The 22,738-nt window shown below is 34.4% G+C and overlaps 1 protein-coding gene across 1 annotated transcript; it reads left to right on the top strand.

The window, feature by feature from the left end:
- Nucleotides 1-9: 9 nt before the first annotated feature.
- LOC128239938 (uncharacterized) lies at nucleotides 10-22,738 on the top strand. The gene is made up of 11 exons (XM_052956394.1): nucleotides 10-65; nucleotides 2,277-2,377; nucleotides 3,262-3,418; nucleotides 5,857-5,981; nucleotides 7,160-7,315; nucleotides 8,250-8,370; nucleotides 9,047-9,169; nucleotides 11,157-11,260; nucleotides 13,609-13,803; nucleotides 17,133-17,261; nucleotides 20,195-22,738. Exons 2-11 carry the CDS (start codon nucleotides 2,294-2,296, stop codon nucleotides 20,528-20,530), a joined length of 1,530 nt encoding a protein of 509 aa, XP_052812354.1. The 5' UTR covers nucleotides 10-65; nucleotides 2,277-2,293; the 3' UTR covers nucleotides 20,531-22,738.

The following is a 22,738-nucleotide window of genomic DNA, read 5'->3' as shown; positions in this document are numbered from 1 at the left end:
TACCGCCCTTCGATACTCAACACAAGTTTACAAGAATTATTCCAGCGTTTTTTTGAACATCTAAGGTATAATAATCCAAAGCATTCCTACTTAATAATTATACAGTTTTGCTTAAATATAACACGGTAGGCAATCGTTTGAGGCACACCATTTTTTATGTGTTGAAAGTGCTCCTACGCGTTTCAATCACAGTGGCTCGAAATTAGGAAATGAAATCTTGTGAATGAAATGTTATTTATAATATTATGACGATAAATTTACATATGTACTATAAATTTGTTGTACCCGTGATCAAAGTCACTGTTCGTCATTACATGAACACCAAATTCATCGCTAAAAAAATAAAATAACTGGGACTTTGACTTTCCGTCCAGCCAAGCCCGGGTAAAATCGACGAACTGCTGGTACAATCCCCGCCAAATGCCCCCGTACCCCAGAGACAATAGGTAAGGCCCATCCCCCACTATTTTTGACGTGGAAACAAAACCACCGCATTCAGCAGGCACTGCGGGGCCACCTAAAAGGTTAAAAAACGGCCCATTTTCCCCGGCTATCCCTGGTATAACCTCGGACCGGGGTGGAGTGGTTACAAATGACTGGTGCATTAAGTTACTACCTTTTATTGCGCCGATGTACGAATAAATGTTTCTAAGCCAAAGAAGATGTATGAATTAATGTTTTTAAGCCAAAGAAACAACTTCCACATCTCTTTAGAACTGTTTACATGTATAAGTCACTTGATGCATTGGCATTCTCTCTATGAAACAGAATTCCCCAGCTACCAATGTTTTTTTTACTTGACTTGCATGCATTTGGTATACCTCGCATGCGTTGAATTATATAACAATTGCATTAAGTCCACTGGGTATTACATTAGTCTAAAATAATAGACGTGTTATACGGGATTCTTCCAATCCCTAACGTCTAAACGGGAATGTGCAAAAAACGGGGGTGTTTTAAAAATATTGAAATTGTTTGTAGTGAAGTATTTTATGGTTGAAATTGATCATAAAGAGTTATTTTCATATTTTACCTTGTAAGTGAAATGTTATTTTGCACTAAACAAGCATTTAATGCATTAAAACAAGTTGTTTACCTTTCCAATAAAACGAAAGTTGACTGACACAGACAACAATAATGTGAAGGGGAACAACTCGATACAATCGTAATAGCTCGGCCTCCTCCGACAAAGCTTCGAGACAGACCTCGTTATACAATCGTAACAACTCGGCCATGGCCGAAATGTTCCGAGCGCTTTAAAACTGTGCCCTAAAGCCTTGCAGGTGCCCTTCATGTATATATCGTTATGTTTTGACAGAATGAAATGAAGGAAAGCCGTCAAACTCATAATTATAAGTTGGATATTTATTTTTTGTGTACGGAACTAATATAAAATAACATTATCTGGTAATATTTATTGTATTTATGATATTTTATAGACGCTATATGCTTTAACCCGGAATCCTGATCGGAACAACTACCCACTTTTGATACTTAACAATTTGTACGTGAAGGATTTGCCATATCAAAAATCTAAAAAAAATCCGTCAACGTACAATTATTTGGACTAGGTATTACATATATATATATCTTAGTGACGCAAACTCCTCAACTGTTTTTGATTGCGTGACCGGACTTGTTGCGTGATTAAGAACCAGGCAGGTACAATATTCCACAAGTAAGTACACTACATATTCTGTTGGTACCTGGCACAGAATTATATAGCTAGTATGTGGGTCTTCAGGGTGACTGAATCAAAACAGTTGAAAAGAGATGGGGAAAGTCATTTCTGTGCTATATTCGCATTTACATGTAAGGTTATGTTGTTTTTTATCAGTCATAATTAAAGTACACAGTTTTAAATGGTTATTGAAAAGGTCTCCACTGTATTATTGAATGTCTTTTTGATTAGATATTAAAAGACATCACCTGCAACGTTTCGTTACTTAAGTGTATGTCTTGGTATGATCACAAAATGTGTTATTTTTGGTCTTGAGTTAAGGAAGTTAATCAGCATCATTTTCAAGTATGTAACATTATCCAAAAAAAAATAGGATGGTACATTTCAAACTTTTGTTTGTATTTCATCTTTGCTTTCATAGCTGGCATTATCAGTCAGATATTGTTTAATATCTTTTATATCTCCTTGAATATTCTTGCCCCTTAAAATGCCTAATTGAACTTGAAAAATGACGTGAAAATTTCTAATTCTAAGGGTATACCAGTAGGTCATTTCCCCAAAATACTGAAATGAATAACCCAACTTTGTATTGCAGTTTGATGAGCTGGCACGATGGATGAGTTTGCAACAATTAAGTCGATCCAAGGATATGAAGCCATTCTGAATACTGTACTTAAGAACCAGATTAAAATACTGGTAGGTGATAACTTGCTGCTTTTTTTGTGAATTTATGTTTTTTTATGATTTCTACTTTCTTATATATATATAGTGTAAATACGTTATATAGCTGCACTCGCACAGATTGAATGTTTTGACAACTTTTTTTTTTCATATTTAAAGTGACACTCTTATTCAAAATCTCTACATACAGATATATAACAAACATAATATCTGAGTGATAAAACTTTAATTACTTACTTAAAAATGCATTTAGGGAAAATATTGAGTACTGATAACACGATTGTAACCGTGTATTTGATAGCCGAACACGCAAAATTATTAAATGATTGGTGAATGCTAAAAGATTTACTGTGATTTTCTATAGTCTCATAAGATAGTATTACCGTGTTTTCTGCACCTTTTTTATATTAAACTCTGTATCCTTCATAAGAACCATCGTTTTCTTCATTTGTTCATGATTTTTGGTATATTATTTATAACACTTGAATTAATTGTGGTAAATCTTCTTTGGGAGAAAGAGTGCATCTTTAAGTTCAAATAGATTGACCATTTTAACAAGTTTTTAAATTTTTGTCTACGAAAGAGCAAATTTTTGCGTAAATATCTGCAAACCAATGATATAAGATTGCTGACAAAAAATCAGATTGAAGATTTTCATATTTCCGTCTAAAAATTAATATTTACGGTATAAAAAAAATGCATAAAACATCAATTTTTAACTTTATACATAAAAATCTGTGATTGGATTTTTGTCAGCAGTCTTATATAATTGGTTGCAATGGATTTTCACAAAAATTGGCTCATTCCAAGACAAAAAGAATAGTTGTCAAAATGTTCAATCTGTGAGAGTGCAGCTTCTAAGATGTTTTATGAATACTGGCCCTGCATATGGTCTTCAGGTGGATCAGCTCTATGAACAAACTGGAGAAGAAGCATTCCTGTTAACGGCCAGTTTGAAAGAGGGAACGTTCTCCTACCTGGGGTCCAAGTATGGAAAAGATTTCCTCGAAAAAAATAGCAAGTTTAAAACAGAGTTCTTTGGATATTGTCTGAGTGGTAAGATAAGATTTTATCATATGCTTTCTGGTAGTTTATAGAGATTGATCTGTGAAATTAAATTGATATTTAACTGTTTCAAACAGTGAAAATATCAATTTGATATTTACACTGTATTGAAATTTTGGCACGCTCTGTGTTTCAAAATCGAACATTAATGCGAACAGAGCTGAGACAAAATTTCAACAACGTCATTTCAAAATGAAACAATTTTGCATTCAGTTTGGTGTGCTTTCTGAAAAACTACAACAGTCAATTCATATCATTTTAAGGCATTTAATAAAAATAATAATTGTTGTTTAAAGTGTAATATGGAAATATATTTCACCTTGTGAACACCAAAAGTAAATATTTCTCTCGTGGCTATGGCACTCATGAAATATACTTTTAGCTGCTTGCTTGGTGTAATATATAATGATCAGGGCTTCTAAAACTTTGGAACCTCAATCGGTCCAGACCCGGCGACGACCCCCCCCCCCCCCCCCCCCCCCAAAAAGAAAAAGAAAGAAATGTTAAATAGTTTGATTATATAGAAATGTCATGCCGTACATTTTTGCGACGTCTTTTCTGTCCATATTTTTTGTGATGTGGCAATTCGTAAGAGGGCTCTAGAGCCAGCATATCCGATCAGATAGTCATTGATTTAAGTTTAATTCAAATGAGATTCTCATCGAGTTCTGCAGCGTTTCTTACAAGAACAACTGTGATCGTAATTAACTGTGGCTGTCGGGAAGCGGTCAGACGGCAAAATATGAAACAGTATTATGATTTATTTGCTTAATGCTTTTATAGTGGGTCAACATTCAACTGATAATCGTGAGCAATAATATATATCTATATTAATAATCGGGGCAACAAGCTATAAGTGTGGTATCGACAATGATTTTTTTCATAACTGCCAATTAATATGACGTAAGCAGCGGACTCAACTTTCAGACTATGTAGTTAATCAAGCATGTCGCTGTTGATATTCTATATATTATTAGATTAATTAATTCGGATTTATAATGCTTTCACGGATTAACAATGACATGCATTTATCTTTAAAACCGTTTTAACCAGCAATGGTTCTTTATTACAATTAAAATTTAACTGTTTGGTAATCAATAAACAGATATATCATGTAATGATCGACAACGACATAGCATATTGCCATGTGAAAATATGGACCGATTTTAACACTTAATCAGAATAGCTGCAAGCACATAATTAACACATACTTTGTTCAATTTTGTCTTCTGAATTAACACATACTTTGTTCAATTTTGTCTTCTGTCAATACCACTTAACAGATAGGCTATAGAGTGATCAGCGTAGCGGAAAAGGCAGCTGGTCGCATTGGTCTCATGGTAACCAAGACACTTTTATGACCTTTTTGGGGTAGTTTTGAATGTGTAAATGACCCATGAACATTTGTGTATTACAATTTCTACAACTTTTACTGACTTAGTCGTTTTGGACCGAAATTACAAAAGAAAAATGAGAAAATTTCGGACCGATATTTTGGACACTTTTTGAAACTGAAATCGGTCTGATTTGGTCAAAATCGGTCCAGACCGGCAAATTGCCGGTTTTTAGAAGCCCTGATAATGATCTTACACTGAAACAATCATCCTTTATAAAAAAAAAATCATTTTCATAAGTCGGCAAACATTTACATACAACATAAGCTCTTGATGTCTAGAAAAAAAATTGGGGTATTTTGAAAGCATTGAGGTTATTGGTGTGATGCCAAAATTGTCACAAATGCAATCATGTATAGCAAAGCATTTAACTTATTCAATTTTTGTGTATTTGGTGTTCAATTGAGGAGCATTTGATGTTCAATTGATGAGCCTGTGTTGTTCGATTTATGAGCATTTAATTACATACATCCATAATGATGTCCCCGATTGGGGGGAATATCCCCCAGGAATTCTAACCCAACGCCTGGTCCCCCACCAGGGGATCAATATCCCCTGGAATTTATTTAATTTTTTGCTTTTAAACTAGCTTAAGGTTGACAGTGGAAAGCATCCTTAATTTTATGAGTGTGAAATTCCATGAAGGACCACAATGACTAAGTCTAACAATTATTGTAATAAGAGTGTGTTTCTGTATTTATTCTTATATCATAAAGGTAGATATTGTGCTAAATTTCGCTGCGTAAAAATCCCCTGGTGTAATATCAAAATCCTCTGGAATTCAGACCAAATCCCCTGGGAAGCCTCTAAGAAATATGGCATGTATGAAATTAATTTTGGTGTCCAACTGAAGAGTGTTTCTTGTCTAATCCAGGAGGATTTGATGTTAATTTTAAGAGCATTTACTGTTTATTCTTTTGTTCAACTTTATAGAGTTTTAGTGGTTCAACTTGGATTTATTTATTAACTAGATATTAAATTTAAGAACATGACATTTTTCAATATACATGTAGAACATTGGTTGTTTAATTTCAGAACAAAAGAAGTATGAAGACACACTACCAATTCTGGGTAAAAGAAAACTGAACTCCACACCAAACAAACCCCCTGTGAGGTTCAAGAAGATGAAGATCTTTAGCACAGACCCTACTGCTCAAGAGGTGTAGTTTAGCTTATATCATGTGTAACATTCATTAAATTCAATCAAGAAATTTATAATTTTGCTAGAATATCCATGAATTTTAGCTTATATATTTCACAATGATTGTGAAACAAGTTATTACAACATAATATTAATATCAATAATTCTCCTTGGCACGATGTTTCGCGAGGTTTGGTCTTGTGTTGTTGGGAAAACCCGATTATTCCGAGGAAACCCACTTGTCTGGCTTGGTGACCACTTAATCAAACTCACATGCGCCCAGGCCGGGTTTGATAGTAAAAGGGACTCTCTTGCAGTTTTATAGGGTCTCTCTTTTGTTATTAAGGCCTAGTTTAAGGAATGTTTAGCATGATAATTCCTTGCTGTTCATCTTCTGCTAATTGCACTGGTGTCAAAGAAGGGGCCGATTTCCTGTATACTGGTTTATTGGCTTAGGGGCATTTAGGGTCCAATAATATTATGAAACCTCCAAAACTGATAAGAGGGATTAAGGTAAGTAGATTAAGATCAATACTACACAGAGGTTGTGTACTATACACCGATATGGGGGGGGGGGTCACTTCTTGAAGGCTTAAACTAGGCCTTTAAGGGTCGAATATCAAACAGATTGGTTCATGTGTTATGTTAACAAGCTACTTGTTACAATGGTAAGTTAAAAAATGAAAAATATAATTAATAAATAGCATAAAATATTACTTTCTTTTTTATTTCATGGCACTTATGAAGTGTTAAAGCTGCACTCTCACAGATTGAACGTTTTGACGTTGGAACGAGCCAATTTATGCAAAAATCCATGGAAACCAGTGATATAAGACTGCTGACAAAAAAACAGATCACAGATTTTCATGTTTAAGTTCAAAAATTGATGTTTTATGCAATTTTTTTTAAACCGTTAGTAACACTTTTAGCCATATAAAATTTTTTGAACGGAAATATGAAAATCTTAGATCTGATCTTTTGTCACCAATCTTTTATCACTGGTTTGCTGATATTTATGCAAAAAGTGGCTAATTCCAAGACAGAAAATAAAAAAGTTGTCAAAAGAGAAATTCTGTGAGAGTGCAGCTTTTTAAAATGGAATGTTGACTGTTAGGGCGTCAACGTTTGTGCCAATGTTTCTTAAAAATATTTTCATTGAAAAATTATGTTTAAAAAGAAAATGCTTTTTCATTTCAGACCTCAATGGCCACATCAACTGTACAATCCCAGCTGCAGTCCCTCAGTCCACTCAAAGCTGTACCCGTTGCATCAGGCATGCCTCAGGAAATTTTGACAGTGATGCCCCAACCAGATGGAACATACTCTTGTGTAGATAGCTTCTACCTTGAAAATGTAAGAACTAATAAAGATAAACTTGTTCACATATGTGTTGTTACTACAGATATAATATTTTAAAAGTAAAACTCAGATTAATTTTTTGGACAGACTAGGGGATGCAGTTTGTTGTAGAGGAAATGTATTTTTACCTCCCTTTAATATTGCATAAATATTTTCTTTTATTTACAGACAAAGACATTGTACATAATGCAGTTTGTTTTTAATCATCTTTTTTTTTACAGGCAGAGACAAGGGAGGGAATGCATTTTGTTGGTTATCTCCCTTAAACTTGTTATTACAGATGGAGACAGGGAATTTATTTTGTTGATTTCCTCCAATTAATTTGTTATGATAGACAGGGACAGGGGAGGGAATGCAATGTGTTAATTGTTTCCCTTTAATCGGTTTTACAAACAGATATACCCAGTAGGGAAGAGAATGCTTTTTGTTGATTGTTTCTCTTAAAATTGTTATAACATATTCAGACAAAGAGAGATAATTTATTTTGTTGATTTTCTCCCTTTGATATTTTATGTAAAAAAGAGACAGTGAATGGACTGCAAATTGTACAAAATCTCCCTTTAAATAGTTTTTACAGAAAGACAGGGGAGGGTATGAAGTTTGTTGATTTCCTCCCTTTTATCTGTTTTACAGACTGAGACAGTGGATATAATGTAGTTTGTAGATAATCTCCCTTTAAATTGTTATTATAGACAGTGACAGGGGAGTGAATGCAGTATATTGATAATCCCCCTTTAATTTGTTTTTACAGACAGAAACAGGGGAGGGAATGCAGAATATTGATAATCTCCCTTTATATTATTATTACAGTCAGTGACAGGGGAAGGAATGCTATTTGTTGATAATCCCCCTTTAACTTGTTTCTACAGACAGAGACAGTGGAGGAAATGCAGTATATTGATAATCTCCCTTTATATTATAATTACAGTCAGAGACAGGGGATGGAATGCAGTTTCTTGCAGTGCCAATTGAGGAAGGTGGTGATGATAATGAAAATGAAACCCACGACGAGGAACAAGAGGAAATTGAACCATTTGTGCCTCTTGAAAGTAAAACACGCTCTTTTATCATTTTTCATATCACATGATCTTTTGCACAAGTCAGACACTTCAATCTTGATAAAAAAACACTTACATGTAGAGGATAATTGAATGTTTCAGTGCAAGATAACAATATATATTTGACCATGTGAGGTCCAAAAGTTATGCTTTACGGTGCTTGAAGGTTAAAAGTATCAAACTTGATTATTGCCAAAAAGATTGTGATGAGACACTTGCATGTGTGTTTGTTTTAGGTTTAGAAGAAAGCCCTAGAGCTTATGAATTTCAAATTTTAGCCCTGGACCCATGATTTCAGAATATGTTAGTCCAATGACAGATTTGATCAATAATCACTATTCTAATGCCCAGCTTAACATTCTTGGTATTTTGCCTTTAAAGGGGCTCTCATATCTTATTTTTTAAACTTTATTGAAAATCAGTTATTTTACTAATTTTTATGAACAAACACCAATCAGCATCTGACAGATAGTCATTTGAACAGAATTTTGTGAATTTATACATAAACATAATCAATTTTTCAATAGTGTTACTATTATACTAATATGGAGAGTAACATACATCCAACAGAATAGGTTGACTTTGGCAGTTGACGATAGGTGTCAGAGGATGGGGTTTTAGGTGCAGTAACTATTACATAACTTGACACAGCATCACATGATTTCAGTGGAGGAACACATGAAGGTCTATGACAACGTCGAAGATGTGAATAAAGCCATTAGAGAGTATGAAATACAGACTTCTTCCCGATTCTCTGCATTCTCGTCAACCAAAAACTTTGGAAATTCAGGTATTTCTATTATTTTAGCTCACCTGAGCACGAAGTGCTCAAGGTCAGCTATTGTGATCGCCCTGTCGTCAACAATTTGACTGTTAACACTCTAGAGGTCACAATTTGGGCACAATCTTAATGAAACTTGGTCAGAATGTTACCCTCAATAAAATCTTGGACGAGTTCGATCTTGGGTCATCTGGGGTTAAAAACTAGGTCACCAGGTCAAATTAAAGGAAAAGCGTGACACTATAGAGGTCACATTTATAAATGTTTCTTCATTAAAGTTAGTCAGAATGTTTATATTAATAATCTCAAAGTCAAGTTTAAATCTGGGTCATGTGCGGTCAAAAACTAGGTCAGGAGGTCAAATCATAGGAAAAGCATGTTAGCACTCTAGAGGTCACATTTATGACTGTATGACAGAATGTTTATATTGATTAGCTCTAGGCCAAGTTCGAATCTGGGTCATGTGCGGTCAAAAACTAGGTCACCAGGTCAGATTGAAGGAAAAGCTTGTTAACACTCGAGAGGTCACATTTATAACTGTATCTTCATGAGAATTGGTCAGAATGTTTATATTGATAATCTTTAAGTCAAGTTTGAATCCAGGTCATGTGTGGTCAAGAACTAGGTCATTAGGTCAAATCATAGGAAAAGCTTGTTAGCACTCTAGAGGTCACATTTATGACTGTATGTTCATGAAACTTAGTCAGAATGTTTATATTGATTAGCTCTTGGCCAAGGCCAAATAATAGGAATAGCATGTTAACACTTTAGAGGCCACATTTATGACCATATGTTCATGGAACTTGATCAGAATGTTATTCTTGATGATCTTTAGAGTTTGAAACTGGGTAATCAGAGGTCAAAAACCAGGCAATTAGGTCAAATCATAGAAAAACTATGTAAACACTGTAGAGGTTACATTCTCTCTTTGATCACCATGAAACTATGTCAGAATGTTTGTGTTTATGAAGTCTATGTCAAGTTAGAAACTGGGTAATCCGAGTTCAAAAACTAGGTCACAAAGTCAAATCACAGAAATCATTTTTAAAACACTGTTGAGGCCATATATTCTACTTTATCTATATGAAACCTGGTCAAAATGTACTTATTACAGCAAGGTAAGGTTTGCAACTGGGTCATCCGTGAAATTTAAAAAATTATCTGTGATATTAAAAAAAAACTTGGTCACTGGGAAGGATCTGACTCCTGTCACAATTGCCCTCGCCCTGAAAACACTTATTTCACACTTGAATTGGATCAGGTGAGCGATACAGGGCCTTCAGGGCCCTCTTGTTTTTTATAACCATTACAAGAATTGTCTGTCATTAAACTTTCATGTTTGCAAAATTTCATTGTATTTTCCCTTGACTTTGATTATTATTGTTGTTGACATTTTCTTAAAAAAATAACCTTGACCATAACTCGTAAACTATTCAAGAAATTTAAATTGACCATGGTACAATGTTAGCAGACACAATACCCACTCCTACAGCATTGGCCATGACTCTTACTTGAATAATTATCAGTTAATGTCTATTGTTTGAATAAAGACCTGATCACAGATGGTGCTTGTTCAGTGGATCTCTTGTTTTCAAATTTTGCAGAACTCCCCAAGATTTTAAGATTATGACTTTTGATTCTGTATCACACAACTATTGAATCCATTTCACGCAACTATTGATTTCGTTTCACACTATTGATTTCGTTTCACATAACTATTGATTTCGTTTCACACAACTATTGATTTCGTTTCACACAACTATTCAATCTGTTTCACACAACTATTGATTATGTTTCACACAGCTGTTGAATCCATTTCATGCCACTATTGATTCTGTTTCACACAAGTATTTATTCTGTTTCACACAAAAATAGATTCTGTTTCACACAAATACTCATTCTGTTTCAAGCAGCTATTGAATCCGTTTCATGCATCTATTTAATCTTTTTTACATAACTATACACTTTGTTGTATGCAACTGTTTTTTCTTTTCAGCTTTACCATCTGGAAAAAAGAAATTTAACTACACAAATTCAGAAGCACCCTATACAATACTTGGCAAGAAAGTTCTGTATTGTCATCTTGGAATTTTGAAAGGGGTACTGTATATAAGTTTTCTCAGCATTCACCTGAAACATATAGACGCATGGTTTGCCTTCTGTAATTTTTGGCTTAGCCATATCTATTGTATTATTAAAGCTGCACCCTCACAGATTGACAAGTTTTTTTAAGTTTTTGTCTCAGAATCAGCTGATTTGGATATCATTGTCATCAATTCAGTCATATAAGATATCTCACAACAGAACAAATCTCAATTGTTTGCAAAACTGCCTCAAATTCATTTTTAGCTCGACTATTCGAAGAATAAGGAGAGCTATACTACTCACCCAAGCGTCGGCGTCGGCATCACCCCTTGGTTAAGATTTTGCGTGCAAGCACACATAGGTAAATATCTCAGCAACTACTTGAGGTATTGCATTGGGACTTGATACAATGGTACTCAACCATTCAACCTACTTAATTAACCAAGTAAGATAACTCTAGTTTGCATTTAATGCCTTTATTATTTGACTTAGAAATTCTGGTTAAGGTTTTGCGTGCAAGCACACATAGATTAATATCTCAGCAACTACTTAAGGTATTGCATTGAGACTTTATACAATGGTACTCAACCATCCAACCTACTAAATTAATCAAGTTAGATAACTCTAGTTTGCATTTAATGCAAAATAATTGCCCTTTATTATTAGACGTAGAAATTCTGGTTAAGGTTTTGCATGTAACCACTTTTAAGTCAATACCTCAGCAAATACATCATGTATTGCATTGAAACTTTACACACACGCTCCCAACCATTTAACTTCTTATTTAATTGAGTAGGATAACTCTATCTTTCATATTATATAATTTTTGCCCCTTTATTATGCAACTTAGAAATTCTGGTTAAGGTCTTGCATGTTAGCACACATAGGATAATATCTCAGCAACTACTTGATGTATTGCATTGAGACTTTATACAATGGTATTCAACCACCCAACCTAATTGAATAACCAAGTTAGATAACTGTATTTTGCAAATAATGGCCCTTTATTATTACACTTAAAAATTCTGGTTAAAATACTGCATGTAACCACATTTATGTTAATATCACAGCACATCATGTATTGCATTGAAATCTAATCTAACAGTGATCCATGCATGTTTCGCCAAAACTTTTCAATCATTACACTGAAAAGCGGCGGAATAGTCGAGCGCGCTGTCTCTGTGACAGCTCTTGTTCTGAAAGCATTTGTAAAGCTTGTATCACTTGATCCAGACATTTACGCAAAATTTTGCTCATTTCAAGACAAAAAATTTAAAAAAAGTTAATCTGAGAGTGCAGCTTTAAAGGGACTGTACACCAGATTGGCACCAAAAAAAGTTTTTTTTCTGTAACGAATCTTAGAACAATTATTTAATAGAATGTGTTACGCTTTGATATCATAATTGTAAAAAAAGGTACCAAAATGTAAAAAAAAAATTATGTTGGAGACTGGGTTCGAACCTGTGTCGCCAAAATTGCAATCCAGGGTTGTAACCACTGTGCTACAAAGGCTTACTCCAAACAAGTGGCATATTTAAGCTATAAACCTAACTTGGTAATATCACGTGATAACATCGACTAGCCAGTCACGCATAAGGAATGAATTCTACTAGGTAGACATACCAAGTAATCTTTTTTTATGGGAAAATACAAAATAACTGCTAATCTTAAATAAATTGTAAACTATGTGGTACTTCAGTTAGTAAGTTTCAATGCATTGTACACATTAATACCAAGTTTATGTCAGTTTTTGACAATTTTCTTTTTTCTTGCAAATTGATCATCTGGTGCACAGTTGCTTTAAAGTTCGGTTATAAGAAGTTATATAAAATTGTGACAGAAGAAGAAGATTTATTACACACCCAATAAGCCATACGGCCCATGAGGACAAACAATATTCTCAAGTATTTACAAAGTACATACACATACATGATAAGGAGAAGGCACGCAATAATTGTTTAAACAATACTCTGAAGAAAATAATGATACTTGTACTAGAAAGTTATCTAACATTGCAATAACTGTATACACTGATTGTATTATTATAGAATAAGTCAGACTTGAACTGATAACAAAACCTTTTGAAAGAAGATTACGTAATGGAATAAGATATTATGATGCTTGCATGCTTATAATACTTAATACATGTATTTTATATCCTATACAGTGTAAAACATTCAAAATTATATATTGTATTCAATTTTAGATCCATCCTTGTGATGTGCTCTTTCGTTTTGTCTTGTAGTTTGTTTTGTTTAAATGTTAACATGTCATAAGAAACTGTATAGCTGTATAGCTTACATGAATAAAAATACTGATTCTATATACATGAAATGTATACCATAAATGATAATAATTTCCAGGACCGAATTAAGGGATTTAGATCGAAAAAAAAGACTCCTAAAGCGGACCATGACAAATATGCAAAGAAAGATGGTGACGACAATGAAGGTACGAAAACTGTTAAGGAACGCCATGTGGGTACGATCACAGAAAAGTGGGGTTGTCGGGCAAGAATTGTCATCAAGGAGGTGCTGACGTTTCCTCTTATCGCAGAAGTAAGAAACCTTTCCCATTTGAATTACTGTTATATATTGCAGGATATTGGTTGAATCTCACAATGAATAAATTAAAGTGCAATGTAAATCGATAATCGATTATCAAATCAGTAGAGTATTATCAAAGTCTTATTATTGGTATGAAAATATCATTTACAAGTTACGTAACTCTAAAATATTTAAAAACTCAAAAGTAGCCCAACATATTGAATGACAAAAAATATAAATTTACCTATAGTGTGTTTAACATTTATAACATTAACTTGGATAAATGGTATTATACCTTAAATCAAGATAATTTTATGCGATGGTAATGTGTACGTCGTACGAGGGTATAGCCAGAAGTTCATGGAATTGCTTAATAAAATCAACATATTTTTAACATTTTTCAACGAACGTCAGCTTGTATAAAATCTATTTCAGCTGTAAATGACATATAAAATTTCAAACTGATGCATACAATATAAAGGAAACTACAGCTTTTTCATTAACATGAGGTCAGTATAGCCCCCGCAGTTCAAACGTCAGAATCTGATGTCAACGTCATAACTTCTCGAAGTAAGAGCCGTTCGCCGCAATACAACGTCGATGTCTCGCTACCCACTGCCGGTAAATGTCACTGAACCACTCTGACTTGTAAGAATACAGGTGTGTCTGAGCTTCACTCTGTAGTTCCTGAAAGTCATTGAAGCGTTTACCTTTCAGTTCACATTTAAGTTTTGGAAATAGGGTAAAATCGCATGGTGCTAGGTCCGGCGAATAAGGAGGGGGAAGGATCTCTGCTTCAAGCTAGATTGTCGCAGTAGTCTGGGTGGTAGTCTGGGCCTCCTCCGATCTATTCGCTGGTGCATTATCCTGGTGAAGAATCCACCTATCATGCAACGCCTGTGGTCTCTTTAATGCCATCGCTCTGTACAAGTCACGCCTCAAAACCTGAAATGGAGAACATAACTGAGGCTTATAACATAATGCATTTGTCGCGTTTTGCGTACTTCATCAAATATCATAATTAAAACCAACACTTATTCAATCCAATATTTTTAATCATAAACTTTTTTAAACATTGTTTTATACAGATTTAATCAAGAACTAAATTTTGATAAAAATGAATTTTGTTATATATCACTTTACCTTAGAATAGTAAACACCTGTCACAGATTGGCCCTGCGGAACTGCATGGAGTAGAATAACACCGTGCACATCAAAGAAGGCAATGAACATATGCTTTCCTATCAAGCGGGATGATTGTGCCTTCTTCGGAGGCGGGGAACCGGTAGTCTTCCATTGATTGCTTTGCTGTTTTGTCTCAGGGTCGTAAAAAAATAGCCAGGTTTCATTGCAAGTGACTATCTTCTCAAGAAAACGGTTTCCTTCCTTTTCGTACCGAGTTAAGAATCGGCATGATTCCCGTACTCTTTTGCTCATCTCATCTTCTGTCAGCAGCCGTGGAACCCAACGCGCACTCACTCGACTCATTTTTAAACTGTCTTTCATTATCCTCCGTAACGACCCATAACTCATGTCCAACATCTTGCATATTTCATGAAGAGTGACTCAACAATCAGTATCAACGATGTTTTTCACGACCTCGACATCACTTTCTGTAGTTTGTGAAATCGGTTGCCCAGACCTCACGTCATCACAAATGCTGTCCCACCCCTCACTGAACCGTTTGTGCCACTTGTACACGAGCATTCACTTCACTGGAGTTTCACTCGATGCTTCATTTAACATTTTAAGTGTTTGCGATGGAGTTTTTTCTTAGGTTCACTCAGAACTGTATCACTGCCCGTTTTTTTCAGTCAGTCTTCTGGCGTCGTTTTAAACAAAATTTAACTATACCGGTCAGTCTAAAATGCTTCCTTTAAAATAAACTAACAAACGCACTGACATAAAACTCCACGTCATCACACGTTATTGACGTCACGTCAAAGGTGCAAACTTTCGCGCCGTTTTATTGGTTTTAATGTGAGTGGTCAACAAAACAAAGATATTGTCATGGGTTATTTTAGCAACTGCGGAGGAATGCGCGACCACCTGTTTCCATAGTGATAACAACGTTGTCGTTATAACATGCTATACAATGAAACTCGCATTCCTTATTTCAAATTGCCTGAATATTATTGTATGAAAGTTTTAAAGATATACTGCATATTGTTTTCATTTTATCAAGCTTATCGAACTTCTGGGTATGCCCTCGTATGTGCGTCTGTAAACAATTGCTTGTGAACATGATACAGTCTTCAGTTTTGATTGTATCTCAATGAAACCTGTACAGTATTTAGATATCTATTAAAGCTTGGTTCCTTTCGAAAACCAGCCAGATCGGCCTATGCATGCCTAGATTATGGGTCTTGAAAGTACAAACAAAGTTTGTGCATCTGTCAAGAATCTAGACCTGACCGATCGTTCATGAGCCATCAACTCTGTTAAGTCAAAAGGCGTTAGTTCTATGTTGAGTACCAGGTTTCATTTACAATACCTAAGTACAAGACTTTATACTTTATATAAGAACAGCAAATGTAAAACAAATATGAAGACCAAGCATATTTTCTTTGATTCAGTTGCCTTGAGATGTACATTGCAGAGGCTTGGTAGAGCTAACAATCAATGTAAGACATTAAGGCACTATTTTAAGCCGCCAGTGGAGTCATGTTCCGGTGAACTCATGTTTCCTGGCCGTTCCAAGGAGGTCATCTGCCAGGTCCATCACTTCCCTGTCAATGAGTTGTTACACCCACACCCTTTAGTCCCGGGAATCTGTCCCTTTGTGGTTAGGGGCCTATAAGGAAAATATGCTCATATTATTGTTACTATGGCAACAAAACTGCTAGAGGACCACAGTATTGCTAGCAATGCCCATTGAATTCTTTTTCCAACAGTTATGCCCCATATATTTGATGGGATGGAACATGCACAAATAAGAAAATATTCTGGGTTGGAATATATTGAAGAGATGGCTTAGGTTATAGAAAACTTGTGTTCTGCATGAATGTCTAAGACCATTGAAAATATTACATTGAAATTCAGTTAACTTTGATCTACTGTAAACAGTATTAAGTCCTGTCACCCCAACATAGTTTGTTTGAGCTTGTCATAGAAAAAATGTGGAGGTATTGCTTAGTCAGCCACATCATTATGCAAAATCTTTCACCTCGACAATAACTCAAAAACGATTCGAGAGGTTCAAATGTAACATGGTACACACTTTGGACAACTCTGCAGATGTATTGCAAATGGCAATGGCAAGTATTGGTTTACAAACCTTTTTTTTATAATTCATTCTTTTTTTTATTGTTTGGTAACTCTCAACTTTTTTCCTTTTTCAGTGTGAATACAGGGCCGAAAAGAAGAGGGCATTGCAAGAGTTTAAGAATAACATGGAAGAATCCGGACAACGGAAGTTCTTTACCTTTTTCCCAGCGACAAACTCCCATTCTGAACATCCCAATGCTAACGTAAGTATTTAAGCTCTATCTGGTCTGTTCTTTTACTCTATGCCCCATGAATGGATCCACATAGTCGTCCCACAGTCTGTTTGTTTATTCATCCGTGTGTCTGTCCATACGAGACAATAGTCTCACTTACTCCATTTTATTTGAATTCTGATAAAACTTCACAGCAAAGCATCTGTGCTTTTGCCTCGTAGGTCAAGGTTACTTTTAAAGGTCAATTGCCTATCACATTGACAAAGCTGAATAGAGGACTTTGCTGCATTTATGTGACAGCTCTTATTTATAAGTAATTGGGGGTATTGTCATAGCCTTCGTGTTCACATGCTACAATGACAACATGTAAAAAAGTCTTAAATAAATCTTGAGTTTTGTGTTGTTATTCGAAAAAAATGAGCCATTGCATCTGATTGCCTTTCTCTTGTATTAAAATGTTATACCTGTCTCATAAGCTCTACCCTGTTTAATGTGATGTTTTTTTGGTGGTTTAAGGTTGTTGTAATATATTTATTTTGTGTGTTTTTTCCAACTTACCATTCAATATCTCAATTCAATTTTTGGAAAGCCCATTTAGATGATCGATGGACATTGAACCATATAAGCTATACCCATGCAATTGTGACTAATTGTAGAGTAACTCCACCTTTCATGTAATGTCATACTATATACATGTTATAATTCAAGGATTTTCTGGAATCCCTTGCTCATCCTATTCAACCAGGGCTGTCTTTCCACTGTAGGGTAATTCAGCCAGGGCCCTTCAGTGGGGGATTTTAAATGCATTCAGTATTACTTATTCATATGATAATTCCAAATTAATATGTTTTGGTGCCAGGGGCTTTTTACCACTTCTGGGGAAGATATCCTTTATGGGGGAAAAACTCATTTTTAGCTTGACTATTCAAAGAATATGGAGAGCTATACTACTCACCCAAGCGTCGGCGTTGGCATTACACCTTAGTTAAGGTTTTGCGTGTAAGCACACATAGGTAAAAATCTCCGCAACTACTTGAGGTATTGCATTGAGACTTTATACAATGGTACTCAACCATCCAACCTACTTAATTAACCAAGTTAGATAACTCTAGTTCACATTTAATGCAAATAATAGGCCTTTATTATTCGACTTAGAAATTCTGGTTAAGGTTTTGCATGTAACCACATTTAAGTCAATATCTCAGCAAATATATAATGTATTGAACTGAAACTTAAGATATTTATTCCCAACTACCTAACATACTAAATTAATAAAGTAAGATAACCCTTTATTAATATAATGCTAAGTTATGGGCCTTTATTATTTGACTTGGAAGTTCTTGTTAAGGTTTTGCATGTAAGCACACATAGGATAATATCTCAGCAACTACTTGATGTATTGCATTGAGACTTTATACAATGGTACTCAACCATCCAATCTACTTAAATAACCAAGTAAGATAACTCTAGTTTGCATTAAATTCAAATAATGGCCCGTTTTTTATTCAACATAGAAATTCTGGTTAAGGTTTTGCATGTAACCACTTTTAAGTTAATACCTCGGAGAATACATCATGTATTGCATTGAAAATTTACACACAGGCTCCCAACCATTTAACCTTCTTATTTAATCAAGTAAGATAACTCTTTCTTTCATATTATATAATTTTTACCTCTTTATTATGCCACTTAGAAATTCTGGTAACGGTCTTGCATGTTAGCACACATAGGATAATATCTCAGCAACTACTTAATGTATTGCATTGAGACTTTATACAATGGTATTCAACCACCAAACCTAATTGATAACCAAGTTAGATAACTGTATTTTCAATACATTATTATTAGACTTAAAAATTCTGGTTAAAATTTTGCATGTAATCACATTTATGTTAATATCTCAGCACATCATGTATTGCATTGAAATTTAATCTAACAGTGATACATGCATGTTTCGCCAATACTTTTCAATCCTTACACTGAAAAGCGGCGGAATAGTCGAGCATGCTGTCTCTGTGACATATCTTGTTTAAGAAGCGGGGAAATTTTCAAAAGTACTTTTTCAAACAATTTTGACAATTTAGTTTTAGAAATTGAGTAAAATGTCAAAAACACAGAAAATATTTCACTCAAGCATCATTTGATGAATCAAGAGATTCTCATTATAAAAAAAAAATCTAAAAGATAATGTGGATTTTCAGTAGCAATTTTGGGGGGAAAACAGGATCAGGCCTTCGAGGAAGAATGCCGATATCAGCAACGGCAAAGAAGGGTCAAAAAAGCTCTTGTTGCCATATATGATTTCATTAGATTATCATTCATGCAACTGTATTCTATTTATTGCAAAAAAAAGCCTAAATCATAGCAATTTTTGTCAGTCTTTTACTATTTTTGTCTACATATTAAGGTGAGTAATAATGTTGGCACAAAAATGCGAAAAAAATGTAAATGTTGGGAAACACATGGCAGAAATTTGGCTCAAATATAACTAAAAAATAGCCCTGATTCTACTGCACCAATTTTGAGTGATAAACCTTTAACAATTTACTTAATGATGCATTTTTTGAAAATCTTAATTACTAACCGTGTATTAAATTGCTGAATACGCGCAAATATTAAATGACTCATGGGTCCTAAAAGATTAACAGTAATCAACTCTTGCCTCATAAGATAGAAATACTGTTTTTTCTTCAACTTTCTTTGAAATTCAACTTAGTATATTTCAAAAGAATCATTGTTTTCGATATATATTCATCCCTTTCAGTGAATTTAAACAATTGTTTTAATTGTGGTACAATTTATTCGGGAGTAAGAGTACATCTTGAACTTGAGACAAAATTTGAGTAAAATCATGTTTAATCATGATAAATACATTGTTACCATGGCAACCATATTATAATGCAATAAAATATGAAACACGTTAGGAATTAAACTCAATTGACATTTTTGCTCATTTTATACAGAGTGAGAGAATGGATCCAATTCTGATCAAGAAAGTCGAAGAGTTGGTAAAGCAAGGCATCACGGACAATGACGAAATTAAGCAACACTTGACAGAGTTTGTGCACGCAACAATTGGACCTAATGTTCCAAGAAATAATCATCGGTTCTTTCCTTTGCAAAGGATACTTAGAAACCATATAAGGAGATGTGAGAATCAGTTTTTGGGACCAAGACCTAAACCAGTTCGACCACAATCAGCGAGAGTTAGAAAGAGGAAGAAGCAGCAATCTTCTGTGGTTGACACGTTAGTGCCAAATGTGCCCCGTGAGCAGGACTTTCTGGTGTTTATGCAGTAAACTGTGATCTCTAGTACTACTTGTGTGCTTGATTTGTGACAGTCAAGAAAAAATAACCAAATTCAACATGTGTAAGAAGAAAAAGTAGAAGAATTTTATTTACCGGTAGCTACAACCTTACAGCCCAGGGTTTCTAAAAGTTTGAAATCTCAGTTAAACTTGTACATTTTTATCAACATTTAACTATTTATATATTTTGATCAGTTTGAGCATAAATTATTATTAAAACGCAATAATTCTTAAACATGTTAATGGCTATTCCAGTAACACATATAACCCACGGGGGAAAGGCAATTATTTTCGAAGCATATGGGTGGGTGTCTTTTTTTCACTAATTTGGACCCCAAAAGGGTAAATTTGCTTCTTTAGGGGGTAGATATAATTCAAAAGTGCTGCATTCCCCCAGGTTGTTATACATTTAAATGTAATAGTCCAAACATGTAAGTAGGGTGTAAAAGAACCAAGGTCTTAGAGTGGTAATTATTTTCCATTTATTTGTATTTTGCTTTTCATTTTTCTGAAATTATGCAAACGGGGGTCATCATTTTCAGCTCATCTGTTTGGCGTTGTTGTTTTTATTCAAAGAAAACAATGTGGTATCATCATAGCCTTAGTGTTGTTATTGTTGGCAGCATCTTAGGACAACAACAAAAATCACCAGCAATGAATCAAAAGCTGTTAATTAGATCAAACTTGGTACACATTCTGCAAGTGACAATGTGTACATGTACAGTAAGGCTTTCAAGGGGCTAGGAACCAGATGATTCATTTGCAAGAGAATAAGAAATTTGTCAAAAGCTTGACATTAAAAGTGACATTGCTGTGTACATCCCATTGAATCTTACTTATGATGTATCACATTGCTTACGACACTCACATCTTTCGCAGTTTTTGCACATTTTGCCAATTCGAAATTTACTTTGGTTGTCTACCATGTAAATCCCAGTAAATTTAAATATAATGTCGGTATATTGATCTAAACTCATAAGCGGATATGATTTAAACTGGGAAACCATAACATGTTATTTTTAAAGGGGGAAACACAGATGAGACTGCAACATGATTGTTGCATTTATTACTTTAACCATGTAAAGTGCCATCGGCCTCTTACTAGCTCACATTGACAATTTTAGGCTTGTTTTAAGGAAACACTGCATTTGCCAATATTTTGACTATCTGGTGACTGCATTTGCCACTATTTTGACTATCTGGTGACTGCATTTGCCTATATTTTGACTATCTGGTGACTGCATTTGCCTATATTTTGACTATCTGGTGACTGCATTTGCCAATATTTTGACTATCTGGTGACTGCATTTGCCTATATTTTGACTATCTGGTGACTGCATTTGCCTATATTTTGACTATCTGGTGACTGCATTTGCCTATATTTTGACTATATGGTGTCTGCATTTGCCTATATTTTGACTATCTGGTGACTGCATTTGCCTATATTTTGACTATCTGGTGACTGCATTTGCCTATATTTTGACTATCTGGTGTCTAGCCCCTTAAATAATTATTCAGTTACGACCTTTTTTACTAAAAAATGCATAACATGACTAACTGTTGCACTCCTATTGTTCTCTTAAGATATGATTTCTTCTTCATTTGAAATTGCATGGTTATTGCAAGTTAATTACTTAATGTACATACCATATTTACATAATGGGCCGATTGGTCAGAACTTTGTTAAAGTTGACATGATTAGTGACGTTGTTGTTAACTTTTAAACACAAACTATTTGATGATATGTTCACTTATTTAAATATGAACAAGAACAGCTGAAACAATTGTCATTCATCTTGTTAGAATACTGAAGATCACAAGTGTGTCCATTAAACTTCCAGAGCAGTAAATATATAAAAGTTAACAACGATGACGTTAACAACATTGTTGACTTTAATGAACTTCTGAACAACCAGCCCAATGTCAGTTAGAAAGAGTTTTAATCCTATTATTGTATTGTGAAAACTTTAATTTAGTATTTGCAATGATGTTATATTCACTCATTAAATTGAATTGTTAAAAGAGGGACAATATAGATCACACAAAATAAGTTTCTTTGAACAAGGAATTGTTTCATTGTTATGACAAACGGAGCAATATATAACAAGACTCTTTAATGTGTATTTTAATCGTTCGTTTTTTTGTTAATCGATGATTTGTGCATGTAATGCATGTATGTTCAATAAAAAGTAAATTTGA

The sequence above is a fragment of the Mya arenaria genome, chromosome 7 (assembly GCF_026914265.1).
Source record: "Mya arenaria isolate MELC-2E11 chromosome 7, ASM2691426v1".
In the NCBI taxonomy this organism is placed as follows: domain Eukaryota; kingdom Metazoa; phylum Mollusca; class Bivalvia; order Myida; family Myidae; genus Mya; species Mya arenaria.
Note: the sequence above shows the minus strand (reverse complement) of the source record. Positions and strands in the feature narration are given on the sequence as shown.

Bases quoted from the DNA above. Each gene is read 5' to 3' on its own strand.
- LOC128239938 (XM_052956394.1), top strand. From the start codon at position 2,294: ATGGATGAGTTTGCAACAATTAAGTCGATCCAAGGATATGAAGCCATT. The intron at 8,371-9,046 runs GTAAAACACGCT...ACATGATTTCAG, and splicing joins ACCATTTGTGCCTCTTGAAA to TGGAGGAACACATGAAGGTC. The intron at 17,262-20,194 runs GTAAGTATTTAA...CATTTTATACAG, and splicing joins CTGAACATCCCAATGCTAAC to AGTGAGAGAATGGATCCAAT.